Source organism: Tachyglossus aculeatus, chromosome 5 (assembly GCF_015852505.1).
Source record: "Tachyglossus aculeatus isolate mTacAcu1 chromosome 5, mTacAcu1.pri, whole genome shotgun sequence".
In the NCBI taxonomy this organism is placed as follows: domain Eukaryota; kingdom Metazoa; phylum Chordata; class Mammalia; order Monotremata; family Tachyglossidae; genus Tachyglossus; species Tachyglossus aculeatus.
In genome coordinates, this window is record NC_052070.1 from 7,329,859 (window position 1) to 7,343,842 (window position 13,984).

The 13,984-nt window shown below is 52.3% G+C and overlaps 1 protein-coding gene across 1 annotated transcript in view; it reads right to left on the reverse strand.

Annotated features, from left to right (window-relative positions):
• Positions 1 to 4,865: 4,865 nt before the first annotated feature.
• The window catches only part of AAK1 (AP2 associated kinase 1), a 211,845-nt gene continuing 202,726 nt past the window's right edge, over positions 4,866 to 13,984 (reverse strand). Inside the window, exon 20 of the mRNA XM_038746417.1 lies at positions 4,866 to 5,935. Coding sequence (XP_038602345.1) covers positions 5,163 to 5,935 — 773 coding nt within the window. The 3' untranslated portion in view covers positions 4,866 to 5,162. The remainder of the gene's footprint in view (positions 5,936 to 13,984) is intronic.

Consider the following 13,984-nt stretch of genomic DNA (forward strand, 5'->3'; position numbering starts at 1 on the left):
CCGGGCTCTTTCCACTGAGCCACGCTGCTTCTTTGGGTCTCAGTGACCTCATCTGCCAACTTGTCCTTCCCAAGCGCTTAGTCCAGTGCTCTGCACACAGTAAGCGCTCAATAAATACGATTGAATGAATGAATGAATGAATAATAATAATAATGGTATGAATGAATAAATGAATGAATATGGGGATTAAGACCGTGAGCCCCACGTGGGGCAACCCAATGACCTTGTATCTACCCCAGCGCTTAGTCCAGTGCTCTGCACATGGTCAGTGCTCAATATTTATTTTACTTGTACATATTTATTCTATTTATTTCATTTGGTTTATAGGCTTTGTTTTGTTCTCTGTCTCCCCCTTCTAGACTGTGAGCCTGCTGTTGGGTAGGGACCGTCTCTAGATGTTGCCAACTCGGACTTCCCAAGCGCTTAGTCCAGTGCTTTGCACACAGTAAGCGCTCAATAAATACGATTGAATGAATGAAGGAATGAATGAAAATGGGGATTAAGACCGCGAGCCCCACGTGGGGCAACCCGATGACCTTGTATCTACCCCAGCGCTTAGTCCAGTGCTCTGCACATGGTCAGTGCTCAATCATCATCATCAATCGTATTTATTGAGCGCTTACTGTGTGCAGAGCACTGGACTAAGCGCTTGGGAAGGACAAGTTGGCAACATATAGAGACGGTCCCTACCCAACAGCGGGCTCACAGTCTAAAAGGGGGAGACAGAGAACAAAACCAAACAGACTAACAAAATAAAATAAATAGAATAGATATGTACGAGTGAAATAAATAGAGTAACAAATATGTACAAACATATATACATATATACAGGTGAGCCCACTGTGAAATGGGAGTCTTCATCCCATTTCACGGATGAAGGAACGGAGGCCCAGTGAAGTGAAGTGCTCAATATTTATTTATTTTACTTGTACATATTGTCTTTATTTTATTTGGTTTATAGGCTTTGTTTTGTTGTCTGTCTCCCCCTTCTAGACTGTGAGCCCGCTGTTGGGTAGGGACCGTCTCTAGATGTTGCCAACTTGGACTTCCCAAGCGCTTAGTACAGTGCTCTGCACACAGTAATTGCTCAATAAATACGATTGAATGAATGGATACGACTGAATCAATGAATTAATGAAAAGTGACTCAGACAGGCCATAAATTTTTTTTTAATTTTCATCAGATCCATTTGAATGTGATGTACTCGAGTTTATAACTCCCGAACAGTTCTTCGTCCAAACAATCGGCTATGAGAGAAACAGAGAGAGACAGAGAGAGAGAAACCACCCAAGAGTGCCACGCCATCAGTAAGGGCCTTTATTTTACTTGTACATATTTATTCTATTTATTTTATTTAGTTTATAGGCTTTGTTTTGTTGTTTGTCTCCCCCTTCTAGACTGTGAGCCCGCTGTTGGGTAGGGACTGTCTCTATATGTTGCCAACCTTTACTTCCCAAGCGCTTAGTACAGTGCTCTGCACACAGTAAGCGCTCAATAAATACGATTGAATGAATGAATGAATGAATATGGTGCCAACTTGTACTTCCCAAGCGCTTAGTACAGTGCTTTGCACACAGTAAGCGCTCAATAAATATGATTGAATAAATGAAGGAATGAATATGTTGCCAACTTGTACTTCCCAAGCGCTTAGTCCAGTGCTCTGCACACAGTAAGCGCTCAATAAATATGATTGAATGAATGAACGAATGAATTTGCACAAAGTAAGTGCTTAATAAATGCCATTACTATTATTATTATTATATGCTGGGCACTGTACTGAGCATGGTGGTAGACACCAGGCAATCAGGATGGACACAGTCCCTGTCCCCCGTGGGGCTCACAGTCTTCATCCCCATTTGACAGATGAGGGAACTGAGGCCCAGAGAAGTGAAGTGACTTGCCCAAAGTCACACAGCTAACAAGTGGCAGAGGTGGGATTAGAACCCATGACCTCTGACTCCGAAGCCCGGGCTCTTTCCACTGAGCCACGCTGCTTCTCTTATGAATGTCTGTCTCCCCCGTCACCCAACCCCATCCAGACTGTGATCTCGTTGTGGTCAGGGAATGTGTCTGTTTGTTGTATTGGACTCTCCCAAGCGCTTAGTCCAGTGCTTGGCACGCAGTAAGCGCTCAATAAATACGACTGAATGAATGAATTACTGCATCAGGGTCGAAAAATAAACACACACCGGAAGGCCGGGGCCTGTAATAATAATAATAATAATAATGGCATTTATTAAGCGCTTACTATGTGCAAAGCACTGTTCTAAGCGCTGGGGACGTTACAAGGTGATCAGGTTGCCCCTCGGGGGGCTCACGGTCTTCATCCCCATTTTCCAGATGAGGTGTACTGAGGCCCAGAGAAGTGAAGCGACTTGCCCAAAGTCACCCGGCTGACAATCGGCGGAGCCGGGATTTGAACCCACGACCTCTGACTCCAAAGCCCAGGCTCTTTCCACTGGGCCACGCTGCTCCTCTGTGTAATGAACTCGATCACTATGTTGCCAACTTGTACTTCCCAAGCGCTTAGTCCAGTGCTCTGCACACAGTAAGCGCTCAATAAATCCGAATGAATGAATGATCCCCTCCCCGAGAACGGGGATGGGCGTTTAAGCGCCGTTCAAAGTGAAGAAAACAACAAGTATGGAATTTTTACGGGAAGCGGAATGCTTTTTTGGTACGACATTCGTCGCGTTGTGTTACACTGGGTCACAGGGACACTCTTTGGTCATCTTGTTTCGAGGTTCACTGTGGGCAGCGAACGTTGTCTACCGATTTTGTTGTTCCGAGCTCTCCCAAGCGCTTAGGACAATGCTCTGCACATAGTAAGCGCTCAATAATTGCCGTTGACTGATAGCGCCCGTCAACAGCACAGTCACGGCCGAAGAACAGTTGAGTTTCTGCCCTTCCTAGATGATCCGCACACACTCACACAGATTTACACCGAGCCAGCTAAACACACTACCAATCAGTAGTATTTACTGAGCGCTCACCGTGAGCAGAGCACTGTACTAAGTGCTTGGGAGAGTACACTACAACAGAGCCGGCAGACCTCCCCCAGAGCGGGTTTACACTATGAGGATTTGTTTGTTTTTTTTTTAAGGATACAAATCTTCCCTTTATTTTATTTTATTTTTTTTAAGGATACAAATCTTCCCTTTACGAAAAGCAAACGTTGTTAAGAGTGAGCGCGCTCTTGCAGCGTTTTGGTCCGTAGGCTGTTAAAAAATTGGGACTCCCTATTGAAGAAAACACGACAGCACAGACGCCCCAGCTGAGTGATGGACCCGTTAGGTGTCAAACTGAGGAATCTTGCGGGTTTAATTTATTACCCGAAGCGGAATTTCACTCTTCCCATTATCCAAAGGGTCGCCTCCGTCAAGCGAGCTGGATGCTGAGCAAGCGGAGACTTCCGCTCCCTCCATTTCTCAGTGAAGTCGGCGCGGAGCCAACCGAGCGCCGGGAATGCGTTTCCAACCATTCCCGAGCGGCGTCCGAAGGAAGGGGGGCCTCGGTCGGGAAGTGCCGCCCGGGTGCCGGGCAGGCGGCTGTCAGAGGGAGGGTCGAGCTGAAATATTCCCGAGGGGCGGTGGTTCCCACCCAGAGACTCCCCCCCGACCCGAGAACGTTTCACTACCGGCCGGGAGACGCGGCCCCGTCGTCTCCAAATCCTTCGCTGCTCCGGTGGGCGGAGGGCGAACGTGCCTGAGTCTTAGGGGAAACACCGGTTGGGCGAGGAGGGTGGTCTCGGGACCCTCTCCGAGCTTTTATCCCGTCCGCCAAGGCCCGATCCACCCTAAAAAGCTAATCTTTCCAACAACGGTAGTTCGGGGGGGGACGCCTTCAAGAATCAACCCGACGGCCTCCGACGGGCACGACTGGAGAATCTTTGGACATACCAGGCCTTTCCAGAGAGACAGTAGGATATGATAGTAAAAAAAAAAAACAAAAATAAAAGACACTGTATTCCAGTTATTGATATAATTTGCTCCCACAGGCCGCAGGGAGAGTAGCTACCCAGAAGTCTGTACTTTCAACTAAAGGATGATAGCCACTCTTTAGGTACATTTTCTCTGTAAAACCCAAACACGCCTACACACTCCTCCTTCTTTTCTCAGCAAGAAGGCACAGAAAGAAAAGATCCTCAAGGGAAACGATTTCACAGCTTGGCCGTGACCAGCGAGTCCTATATATTATTGCATCGAGCTACCGGGCCTTATTACTTCCGAGTTGTCTAGCGTAAGCGGCTTCGCTCTTCCCCTAAAGCGTCCTCTCCTACGCTACTGCAGCGGGAACCACGGCGCCGACAGGAGCGCGACGGTCCGTTTCACCACGGGGCGAAATTCAGTCTCCGTTAACGGAAAGAAAAACGACGCGATCCGCTCGCTCGCCGCGTCCCCGCTACTGAGGCCTAATACTAACGGCGCCCGAGACCGGGTTCGATTTTGCTGAGGGGGGACGACGAGCGGACCCCCCGACTCCGGTCCTTCCGTTTAGGAAGTCGACGGCCGTCTCCTCCCCCGGTTCCGGATCACCGACGGACGCCCGGAAATCCGGGATCACGGAGCCCGCAGGGGTGCGGGTTTCTCCTCGCTTTTCCGCCAAACCGAGCCGGAGGCTTGCCGGGTATCGGCGGATGGAGAAGTTCAAGCGTCCTCCTGGAGCCATCCGTCGGGTAGGAAGGGTCCTATTCGGTCTCCGCCGGCCCATCCGACAGAACGATTTCTTTCAGAGCACTGAGGAGGCGGTGGTGACTGTAAGCCCACTGTTGGGTAAGGACCGTCTCTATATGTTGCCAACTTGTACTTCCCAAGCGCTTAGTACAGTGCTCTGCACACAGTAAGCGCTCAATAAATACGATTGATTGATTGATTGATTGGTGGCCGGCTCTGAAACCTTCGCCAGACGCTCTTCTGCTCAAGAAGAGCCTTATTCCCGGTCGGTAGCCCGTTTTCCTCACGACTTACCCCTGGAAGCCCCTCGGTAGCCCCAGTTCATTCCTCGGTAGCCCCTCGGGTACGATTCCATGCAGCGAGCCATGCGTCCGGCTTCGAAGAGCAGCCGGGGAAGGGGCCGGGTTTCGCGGCCGGCCCGTCCGCCCCCCGCCTCGTCCACCCGACCGTTTCCCCGGGGGAGGAGGCCCGAGGCCGGGGCGGACGCGCTTACGGTCTGTGCCTGACCGATCTGGACGGAAAGGGGGCCGAGGCGAAGGGGTCGGCGGGGGCCGGCTCCGTAGTCCTGGGCGGGAGGGAGCGGACCGGCCCGGCTCCGGCTCCGGCCGGGCCCTCGGGGCCGTAGTGCCGGGAATACTTGGCCAGGGCCTGCGGGCGGAAGGCCTTGGCGGCGGCCGCGGGACCCCCGGCATCCGGGCCCGAACGGGGAGGGCTTCTGGCCGTCTGGAGGAAGCCCCCCGCCGGCAGTCGGGGCCCGGGGGACGGGGCCGAGGGGGGCCACGGAGCCGACGGGCCGGGGGGCTCCTCCGGGCCCTCCCTCTTGGCGAACGGGGCCCTCAGGAACACGTCCGCCTCGCGGGCCCGCCCGCCGCGGCCCAAGAACGGGGCTCGGCTGAACACGTCTCCGTCGTCGTCGTGGCCGCCCGCCGTCCCGGACGGCCGGAAAGGCGCCGTGGCGATGGCGGCGGGCCCGGGGGACGACCCCCGAACCGTCGTCGGCGCCTCCTCTTCCTCCTCCTCCTCCTCCGAGTCCATGAGCAAAGGGCGGGACCCGCTGGAGTCCAACACGTCTCCTTCGGGGTCGGGCCCTTCTTCCTCGCTGCTGTGGAAGGAGCTGCGGCCGGAGGGGCCCCCACGGGCCAGGAAGTCCGCCTCGAGGTGGGGCGACGGCCCGGGGCCGCCCGGGGGGCCCGGAGTGGCCGGGGGCCCGCTCCCCTCACGTCCGCCGGCTCCTCGGACCACGCCGGGCGCTCTCCGGAGACCTACACGGGACACGGGAACATGGCGTCAGTCCTGCGGGAGGCCGCGGTTGGGGGGACGGGAGACGGCCCCTCGCCCGGCCCCCGACGCGTCCCACGGCCGAAACGACGGACACGGAGAATGGAAAAGGACAGCCGAGGCGGGGGATCGGGCCCGCGGGCCGGAACACGACCCGGCCCCGTCTCCCGCGGCGGGAAGGACGCGCCGCGTGCCGGGAGGTGGAGAGAGGGAGATGACAATGTTAGACACGGCGACATCCAACGCAACTCGACGTTCCCCGGGGGCCCGGCCGGGAGGACCCCTCCACCCGATTCCCGCCCACTGTTGGGTAGGGACTGTCTCTATATATTGCCAACTTGTACTTCCCAAGCGCTTAGTACAGTGCTCTGCACACAGTAAGCGCTCAATAAATACGATTGATTGACCCGGCCCAAGGAGAGGTTCCGAGGTGGCTTGGAATAGCCCGGGCCCCGGCGGTCAGGAGATTGACCCCCATGGCTCGGGAAAATCCCGGGCCCCAGGGGTCAGGAGATTGACCCCCGGCTCGATCATATTCATTCAAATACATTCAAATTCAAATTCATTCCCCCTTTCAGACTGTGAGCCCACTGTTGGGTAGGGACTGTCTCTATATGTTGCCAAGTTGTACTTCCCAAGCGCTTAGTACAGTGCTTTGCACACAGTAAGCGCTCAATAAATACAATTGATTGATTGATTGACCCGGCCCAAGGAGAGGTTCTGAGGTGGCTCGGAAAACCCCGGGCCCCAGGGGTCAGGAGATTGACCCCCGGGTCGATCATATTCAAATACATTCAAATTCAAATTAATTCCCCCTTTCAGACTGTGAGCCCACTGTTGGGTAGGAACTGTCTCTATATGTTGCCAAGTTGTACTTCCCAAGCGCTTAGTACAGTGCTCTGCACACAGTAAGCGCTCAATAAATACGATTGATGATTGATGAAATACGATTGAATGAATGAGACCCGCTTCCGGTCCCAGCTGGCTGTGTGACCTCGGGCAAGTCGCCTGACCTCTCTGGGCCTCAATTTCCTCGCCGCGGATCGCCGCCTCTCCCTGGGATGTGGCGTGAGGATGAAGCGAGATCGCTGAGGGGAAAGCGCTTTGGGAAAAATAAGCGCGCCCTCGGGAAAGCAAAGCGCTGGACACACAGTAAGCGCTAAATAAATAAGATTGAAGGAAAAAGCAAGATGGTCCTGTCATCATTACTATTCTCCCTCGTGGCTACCGAGCCTGTTGCATTGTACTCTCCTAAGCGCTTAGTACAGCGCTCTGCACACAGTAAGCGCTCAATAAATATGATGGACTGATTGATTGGATATTATTGATCCAACGTACTCTGTCACGCACCATAAGAGAAGCTGTCAGAGAGGAAGCATCATTTTAGTTGACCCCAAATCGCCAGCACAGCACGGACCCCCAACTCCACTGACGGAGGCAGGAACTTGGGAAGCGACCAAAAAAGGCTGGGAAGCAGCCTGGCTTAGTGGCTAGAGCCCAGGACTGGGAGTCAGAGGTCCTGAGTTCTAATCCTGGCTCGGCCACTTGTCTGCTGTGTGACCTTGGACAAGTCACTTCACTTCTCTGGCCCTCGGTGACCTCATCTGTAGCATGGGGATAAAGAGTGTGAGCCCCGTGTGGGACGGGGACCGTGTCTGCCCTGATTCACGGTGTTTAGAGCAGTGCTGGGCACATTGCAAGAATTTAAAAAGTATTATTATTACTTGATACCTGTCTGCTTGCTTTGTTTTAGTTGTCTGTCTCCCCGCCTTCTAGACCGTGAGCCCGTTGTTGGGTAGGGATCGTCTCCATATGTTGCTGAATTGGACTTTCCAAGCGCTTAGTCCAGTGCTCTGCACACAGTAAGCGCTCAATAAATATGATGGAATGAATGAATGTTTTTAAAGGCATCGCTGTACACGGCTGAAGCCCACCACCTTCGGCAAGGGATTCTCCCGGATTTCGTTTTCAGCTCGGGGGAAATGAACCTCTCCGGGGAACAGGGTGGGTGCCAGACGGCCAGCATAACCCGAACCAGGCTACCGACTGTTGGGTAGGGACCGTCTCTATATGTTGCCAATTTGTACTTCCCAAGCGCTTAGTACAGTGCTCTGCACATAGTAAGCGCTCAATAAATACGATTGATGATGATGATGGTGGGAACCGCCGAGCTGCTTTGGCTTTGGCGCCACACAGACACGTAGAGAATGCAAAAGCGCTTACCTTCAAGGAAAGATTAGCGGGTTAGGAGCATGCCATCGGGCACATTTTAGCCAAAGGACGGGAAAAAAGGTCATTGTAAACCAAACGGAGAGAGTTCAGATCAATGAGGTCAGTCACTGAGTGAGGAGGAGGGGAGGGCGAGCTTGACGGGGGTCCCTTTCCCACTGGCGACGACATTGGGTGGAATCGAAATTCCCGTCTTTTCCCGTCTTCCCCCCCTCCTCTCCGCCCTCCCCGCACCGACGCTTGGGCCGCGAGAGAAGCAGTGTGGCCTAGTGGACGCAACCCGGGCCTGGGACTCAGAGGGTCGCGGGTTCCAATCCCCGCTCCGCCACTTGTCCGCCGTGCGACCTTGGGCGAGTCGCTTCGTTCCTCTGGACCTCAGCCGTACCGTGGGGGTTAACATGGCAAGCTCACGAGGGACACGAACCGTGTCCAACCCCATTACCTTGTCTGTACCTCGGCGCTTAATACAGTGCCCGGCACATAGTAAGAAACTATCTTATAAAAAACCCCCAACATATTCCAAATAATGGTGCGGTCTCTCTAGTCACGGATCTCCACTGAAATTAAAAGACACCATACGCGGTAGAGAGGCATCAAAATCCGTTTATTGGGAAACTATTCACTTAGATACATTACACTGTAGAATAAAGACAGTGTAGGTAAAAGGAAACATTTTATAAGATACTGTACAAAAATACTATCTCTGTTCCTCCGAAGTCTAGACCCCTTCATCCACGTCCTAGCCCTGTAAAAAGCGCTCAGCTCGGTAACCACGCTAACGAAAAAGCCGAACGTTTATCTCCTTCCTAACAGGTTTGACTTACTATACGCCGAGCTCCAGACCGTAAGGTCGTCGTGGGCGGGGAACGCGTTTACCGACTCAGTCGTATCGGACTCTCCCGAGCGCTCAGTACAGTGCTCTGCACACGGCCGGCGCTCAATAAACACCGCCGATCGATCGGAGGCCTCTAGGGTCATTCGCAAACCCACGTCCAACTCCCACGTTCGGCCCCGTACGCTTTCCGCACGTCGTGGATGCTTTTTCCTTTGTATCACTTTTCCTTCGATGAGCTCGCGCTCAAACTACGTTGCCCGGAGAGAACCGGGGCGGGAAGGAGGGTCTCGGGCCTCAATTGTGTGGACGGGGAAAAGCATCCCAGGACCTCGCCGCGCGTCTGCCCCCCGTAAGTGCTCGATAAATGCCACAGCTTGACGGAGTTGCGGTGTAGAGCCTCTTGGTTTCGGTTGGGAGTTTTGGCCTCTAAGGTGGTTCTCCTGCCTCAGAAAAGTAGACTGTCCATTCCGGTTGGACTCGGAGGGCTTCCTCCCCGGGCCGGATCTCCCGACCACGGCGACAGAAGCCAGTGAAAGTACCGCCTCCCTCTGAGTTGGAAGATGCTGCTGTCGCCATGGTTACGGCAGCATTCGTTCATCATCAATCATATTTATTGAGCGCTTACTATGTGCAGAGCACTGTACTAAGCGCTTGGGAAGTACAAATTGGCAACATCTAGAGACAGTCCCTACCCAACAGTGGGCTCACAGTTCCCAACTGAAGCAGGCGTGCGGGGGGATCCTCTTGGCTAAAAAACGGTCCCCACAGCGACCCCGTTAACCCCTCGCCACGCTTCCCCGGGGGACAACACAAGCAATCGACTGCCGAACGGTCTTCTAGACCGTGAGCCTTAGTACAGTGCTCTGCACACAGTGAGCGCTCAATAAATACGATTGATGATGATGATGAGCCTGCTGTTGGGTAGGGACTGTCTCTCTATGATGCCAACTTGGACTTCCCAAGCGCTGAGTACAGTGCTGTGCACACAGGAAGCGCTCAATAAATACGATTGATTGATTGACAAAGCAACAGGAAGCCGACGGACAGCACGATTCTAAGGTGGGGGTCCTCTTCAGACAAGACTGAAGAGTGGGAATTATTTTGCCAACTTCTTAGGATTGGGGTTCATGTCTTCCCGGCTCAGTCAGCTGTGTGACTTTGGGCAAGTCACTTCACTTCTCTGGGCCTCAGTTACCTCATCTGTAAAATGGGGATGAAGATGGTGGGACAACCTGATCACCCTGTATCTCCCCCAGCGCTTAGAACAGGGCTTGGCACATAGTAAGCGCTTAATAAATGCCATTATTATTATTATTATAGACTCCCAAGTGCTCTATACCCAGTTTTTTGAGGGCTCACGCCTTCTAACTCCTAAGCACAGTGCTCTGCACGCAGTAGACTGCAAGCTCCTTGAGGGAGGGATTGTGTCCACTAATTATTCTCTCGTATTCTCCCAAGCGTACAGGTCAATGCCCTGCACATGGTATACTGTAAGTTCCCGAGAAGCAGCGTGGCTCAGTGGAAAGAGCTCGGGCTTGGGAGTCAGAGGTCATGGGTTCTAATCCCAGCACCACCACTTAGCTGTGTGACTTGGGCAAGTCACTTCACTTCTCTGGGCCTTAGTTCCCTCATCTGGAAAATGGGGATGAAGACTGTGAGCCCCACAGGGGACAACCTGATCATCTTGTATCTCCCCCAGAGCTTCAAACTGTGCTTGGCACATAGTAAGCGCTTAACAAATGCCATCATCATTATTATTATTATCACTGTGTATCTATCCCAGTGCTTACTACAGCAGAAGGACTTGATAAGTCCAAAGGGAAATACAAAGACTGGGGTGAATCGGTGTGAGTTTATCGACGCATTAAAACCGCATTAATTTGGGCTAAACGGGGACAACAATCCGGTGCAAATTAGCGAAGCGCCAGAATTGTCAAAATATTTTTAGACAGCACAATGTGCGTTCCTGTGTGTCTTGCTTTGCTGGCCTATGTTCAGGTCTGGCTGTCTCTGACTAACTCTCTGTCCACTGATTGACAGATGGATCGATTGACCGACCTGGTTACAGGGCATCCAGGGAGCCAGCTCTCTCTCCATTGAATAATAATAATAATAATAACGGTATTTGTTTAGCACCTACTATGTGCTAGACACCGTTCAAAGCGCCGGAGTAGATAGAAGTTAGTTGTGTCAGATCCAGTCCCTGTCCCAGATAATAATAATAGTATGATGGCATTTGTTATGCACTTACCATGTGCAAAGCACTGTTCTAAGCGCTGCGGAGGATACAAGGTGATCAGGCTGTCCCACGTGGGGCTTACAGTCTTTAATCCCCATTTTACAGATGAGGGAACTGAGGCCCAGAGAAATTAAGTGACTGGCCCCAAATCACACAGCCGACAATGGGCGGAGCCGGGATTTGAACCCATAACCTCTGACTCCCAAGCCCGGGCTCTTTCCACCGAGTCACGCTGCTTCTCTGCTCACAGTCTTCACCCCTGTTGTCCACAGCGGACTTGACATGACTGACTCCATTTTGTATATGCTGACAGTAACCCTCCATTTCTGCAGGCCGAGAGAACAAGTCTGTAACAGATGCCTTCAAGGCCATCAACAAGTAACACCCATCCGAAGAGAATTTACATCCCTATTACCTATCTATGCAAGGCCTGGGAACGGAGAACAAACATAATTTGTAACATCCTGCCGGTCCCAATTCCTGAAATTCCTGTAATTTCCAAATGCCCCATTCCCATGTTGCTGTAACTCAATAAAAGACACAGTGATATTCGGATCGGGGCTGCTTGTCACTCGTCCCTCTCCCGGGAGGTGAACGGGCAGGTAGCCACTTTCCTTCTTTCCTGCTCTATCTGAACTCCTGTCTCCGAGTCATTTTTCCTATCTGCATCACCACCCTGGGTACAAGAATCAATCAATCAATCAATCAATCGTATTTATTGAGCGCTTACTATGTGCAGAGCACTGTACAAAGCGCTTGGGAAGTACAAATTGGCAACACATAGAGACAGTCCCTACCCAACAGTGGGCTCACAGTCTAAAAGGGGGAGACAGAGAACAGAACCAAACATACCAACAAATAAAATAAATAGGATAGAAATGTACAAGTAAAATAAATAAATAAATAAATAGAGTAATAAATAAGTAATAAGTAATAAACAAGAACCCTGCGGCCGATTTATACTGTGTTAACCTATTTTGTTATCGATAACAGCCCCCACTTTACAGATGAGAGAACTGAGGTCCGGAGGAATGACGTGACTTGCCCGAGGTCACGCGGCAGGTGGGTGGCAGAGCCGGAATTAGAACCCATGACCTTCTAGCTCCCGGATCTGTTCTCTATCCGCCGGGCCATGCTGCTTGACTGATTGATCGATTGACTGTCTTGGCTCTAGGGCATCCATGGAGGCAGCTCTCTCTCCATTGATTGATTGATTGATTTTCTGGCTATAGGAAGGAGCCAGCTCTCTGTCCATCGATTGATTGACCTGACTGTAGTACATTCAGGGAGCCGGTACTCAGTAACCTCCCCCTGGTTTCTCCTACCCTTAATAATAATAATAATAATAATGGTATTTGCTAAGCGCTTACTATGTGCAAAGCACTCTTCTAAGCGCTGGGGTGGGGGATACAAGGTGATGAGGTTGTCCCACGTGGGGCTCACGGCCTTCATCCCCATTTTACAGGTGAGGGAACTGGGGCACAGAGAAGTAACTTGCCCAGAGTCACACAGCTGACAAGTGGCGGAGCCGGGATTTGAACCCACGACCTCTGACTCCAAAGCCCGGGCTCTTTCCACTGAGCCACGCTGCTTCTCTGTTCTCTGCTTCCTTGTTGGTATGTTTGGTTCTGTTCTCTGTCTCCCCCTTTTAGACTGTGAGCCCACTGTTGGGTAGGGACTGTCTCTATGTGATGCCAATTTGTACTTCCCAAGCGCTTAGTACAGTGCTCTGCACATAGTAAGCGCTCAATAAATACGATTGATTGATTGATTGATTGATTGATTGCTTCCCTTTCCCTAATGGTCCCGGCTGAGTTTCCACTCCAACTGCCCTCCCCTTCCGCGTCCTTACCGATCCACAGATTTCCCAAAGGGGCTCGGCTAAGCATCAGAACTCGGGTCCTCGGGCGACAGCAACCAAACCATCCCAAATCCCGAGCGCACGGCCAACGCCCTCCGCCCTCAAACCAAAACGTCCCCCCCATAACACCTCGTTACGGGCAGAGAAGGTGTCTGCTAATTCCATCGCACCGTACCCTCCCAAGCGCTTAGTCCAGTGCTCCGCACGTAGCCAGCGTTCGCGAAATGCCGCTGAGCGGTCGATTAACTCACAGTCCCAGATTCCCGGTCAGCCTCACCTCCAAGCTGGGATGGATTCGGAAGGCCCCCAAAGACTGAATCTCACCCCCTCCAAATGGGGTGGATACTAAAGCGCTTAGTACAGTGCCCTGCTGTGTGCAGAGCGCAGTTCTAAGTGCTCGGGAGAGCACGATATACAAATAAACAGACATTCCCTGCCCGCAAGGAGCTCACGGTAGTAGACTGTGAGCTCCTTGAGGCCAGGGATCCTGTCTACCTCCACGACTGTATTTTCCCAAACGCTCCACACAGACGGCAGGCTGAGTTCAATCAACGCCCACCCTCCTGCTCACGGGCCAAGCCCATCACCCAGATTTACAATAACTTTGAAAACCGTGATCTGTCGAGCGCTAACTACGGTCAGCGCTGGGGTAGATAAAAGTGGATCCCATCCCGGCTCCACCCCTCGTCATTCCACCACGGTGCGGTCTTTAATACGGATAAAACTTCCAACCTTCGCCACGAGACGTGAAAGAAAATCCGGTCCCTCTCCCCGACGAGGGTATTTTCCCCTCTCCCTCCAAGATGTCTTCGCCGCCTTCTTCCGTCAACGATTTATTTATACTTTCTTATCACCCCACCTCCCTGTCC